This window comes from Mesoplodon mirus (genome assembly GCF_964341445.2).
Source record: "Mesoplodon mirus genome assembly, chromosome: X".
Lineage (NCBI taxonomy): Eukaryota > Metazoa > Chordata > Mammalia > Artiodactyla > Ziphiidae > Mesoplodon > Mesoplodon mirus.
This window is the reverse complement of record NC_138981.1, coordinates 89,079,200-89,082,018: the sequence shown is the minus strand read 5'-3', so window position 1 is coordinate 89,082,018 and position 2,819 is coordinate 89,079,200. Positions and strand designations below refer to the sequence as shown.

Sequence of the window (2,819 nt, the reverse complement as noted above, 5' to 3'; positions counted from 1 at the left end):
AGAAACAACCAAGGAGTTGAGATAGAGTTATAGGAGGCAAAGATGGAGGAAATTATTCCTGATAAGAAGGTGAGAGTTATTTCTGCAGTGACTCCAGTGAGTATATCAAAAAAAATCAAATTTGACCAAAAAATGAGGAGATTCTACAAACAGCTCTCTTTTCTGAGGATAAGCAACACTGTTTCTTGGTGTGCATGAAGATAACCCAGAGAGTTAAGGAAGTCGCTAAGAGTGTGCTGGGGTTGCTCTAGGAAAAGACTGAATGCTGAGGCAATTTACAGTCCAAAGCGTTTTGATTTGCCAAGAAGTAAATGAACCTCATGGATCAGAACAACAACCCCCCACCTTATGCCCAGGGCCTGGCCTTCCTTCAGGGTGCCATGACTCCTGGAATCCCTATCTTGAGTCTAATGATGCCTTATGGCACAGGACTGACTCCACAGCCTATTCAGAGCACCAACAGTCTGTCTATATTGGAAGAGCAGCAAAGACAGCAGCAGCAACAGCAGCAGCAGGCCGCAGTGGCAGCCGTTCAGCAGTCGACGTCCCAGCAGGCAACCCAGGGGGCCTCAGGCCAGACACCACAGCTTTTCCACTCACAAACTCTTACAACTGCACCCTTGCCGGGCACCGCTCCCCTGTATCCCTCCCCCATTACCCCTGCCACGCCAGCCTCAGAGAGCTCTGGGATTGTGCCACAGCTGCAAAATATTGTATCCACAGTGAATCTTGGTTGTAAACTTGACCTAAAGACCACTGCACTTCATGCAGGAAATGCTGAATATAATCCCAAGCGGTTTGCTGCTGTAATTATGAGAATAAGAGAGCCCCGGACCACTGCACTGATATTCAGTTCTGGGAAGATGGTGTGCACAGGAGCCAAGAGTGAAGAACAGCCCAGACTAGCAGCAAGAAAATATGCCAGGGTTGTACAGAAGTTGGGTGTTCCAGCTAAGTTCTTGGACTTCAAGATTCAGAACATGGTGGGGAGCAGTGATGTGAAGTTCCCTATAAGGTTAGAAGGCTTTGTGCTTACCCACCAACAGTTCAGTAGTTATGAGCCAGAGTTATTTCCTGGTTTAATCTACAGAATGATCAAACCGAGAATTGTTCTCCTTATTTTTGTTTCTGGAAAAGTTATATTAACAGGTGCTAAAGTCAGAGCAGAAATTTATGAAGCCTTTGAGAACATCTACCCTATTCTAAAGGGTTTCAGGAAGACAACGTAATGGCTGTCATCTATTCCTGCCTCTCCCATCCACTTGTTTTTTTAAATTTTTTTAACATCTTTATTGGAGTATAATTGCTTTACAATACTGTGTTAGTTTCTGCTGTTTTGTTTTGTTTTTAACAAGTCAGTTTTGGTACATTTAGTGGTGTTGTGGACGGCCCCATGTGATGAGAGGATGGATGTTTGGTTGTAGGTTGCAGCATGAAGTGGAGCTCTCCTGCACGTGTACCCCATCATGATGCCAGGAAGGGGTATTATTTCTGCACAGAGAACACCAAAGTGTTACTGTAAGTTGCTCGAACTGGGCTGCTATTGGGGCAGAGCTGCCCATTTATTTATATTTAGATTTTAAACACTTACTGCTGTTGACAAGTGGGTTTAAGGGACAAAACTTTAAGTGTTAAAGCCACCTCAACAATTGATTGGACTTTATTTTGTTTAATTTCTTCCCTATAAACCACAGTTTTTATATTTCTACCAGAAAAGTAAAAATCTTTTTAAAAGTGTTGTTTTCTAATTTGTAACTCCTAGGGGTTATTTTTGGGCCACATTCCAACTTTTCAGTATTGCAGGACAGAATAGAAATGTATAAATGAAAACAAATAGCTGTACATATTTTTCTTCCTTCAGAGTACTCTGTACAATAAATGCTGTTTATAAAAGTGAAAAAAAAACTAGGTGAAAAAAGATCTCCTGAGGAAGAGACCCCCCATGCTGAGATCTAGGGAGTTTGCCTTGAGAAAAGTCAGTGAGGAGTACTATAAATGGAAAGAACAGCATACATAATGACCTTGAAATAGGAAAGGGACTGCCTTGTTTAAGAAAGTGAGAAAAAGACCAGTGTGCCTGAAGAAGAGTACATGATGTGGAGAATGGCAGAAGATGAGAGTGTCGAAATACAAATAGGTCCAATCATGCAGGGCCTTAACAGGTCATGATACATGACTCTGAATTTTATCCAAAGTGTAATAGAAAGTTATCGAATAGATCTATGTAATAAAGTAACGTGATTTATTTAACATTTTAAAAAATCACTTTGCTGAGTGGAGAATGAATTAGATGAGGCAAGAATGGAACCAGAGAGACCAGTTGGGATTCTGTTGTAGTGACTCATGTGTGGCTTGACTAAGATAGTGTCAGTAGAAGTCAGAGGTGGATTCCATATATATGTTGGCACTACAATTGGTATGATTGGCTGCTGTATCTGTTTCAGAGAAGAGTAAGGCAGGAGGAAAGCAAATCAAGGTTTCAGAGAAAGGAATCAAGGAATTCATAAGTTTCTGCCTAGAAAAATTGTGGATGGATGCTGATGCTATTAACTGGAATGGGGAAGATTGTGGATGGGAAGCAAGTTTGGTAGAAAAAAAACAATAGTTTCACTTTTCAACATGTTGTTTGATATTACTACGAGATATCAAAGTGGAAATTTCAAGTGGACAGCTGGATATGAAAATCTGGAAATACAAATTTGAAAATCATCAACATCGGATGGTATTTGAATCCATGAGAACTGATGAACATTGCTAGGGAGAGAATGTAGCAAGAGAAGAGGGTCCATAAAGAGTATGGAAGAATGCCAACTTTTAGA

The 2,819-nt window shown here is 40.9% G+C and overlaps 1 protein-coding gene across 1 annotated transcript; it reads left to right on the top strand.

Moving 5' to 3' along the window:
- Positions 1-320: 320 nt before the first annotated feature.
- Positions 321-1,230, top strand: LOC309796797 (TATA-box-binding protein-like; the record flags this gene model as incomplete). Its single annotated transcript, XM_082610138.1, has 1 exon — positions 321-1,230. One exon carries the CDS (start codon positions 321-323, stop codon positions 1,227-1,229), a length of 909 nt encoding a protein of 302 aa, XP_082466264.1. The 3' UTR covers position 1,230.
- Positions 1,231-2,819: the final 1,589 nt, after the last annotated feature.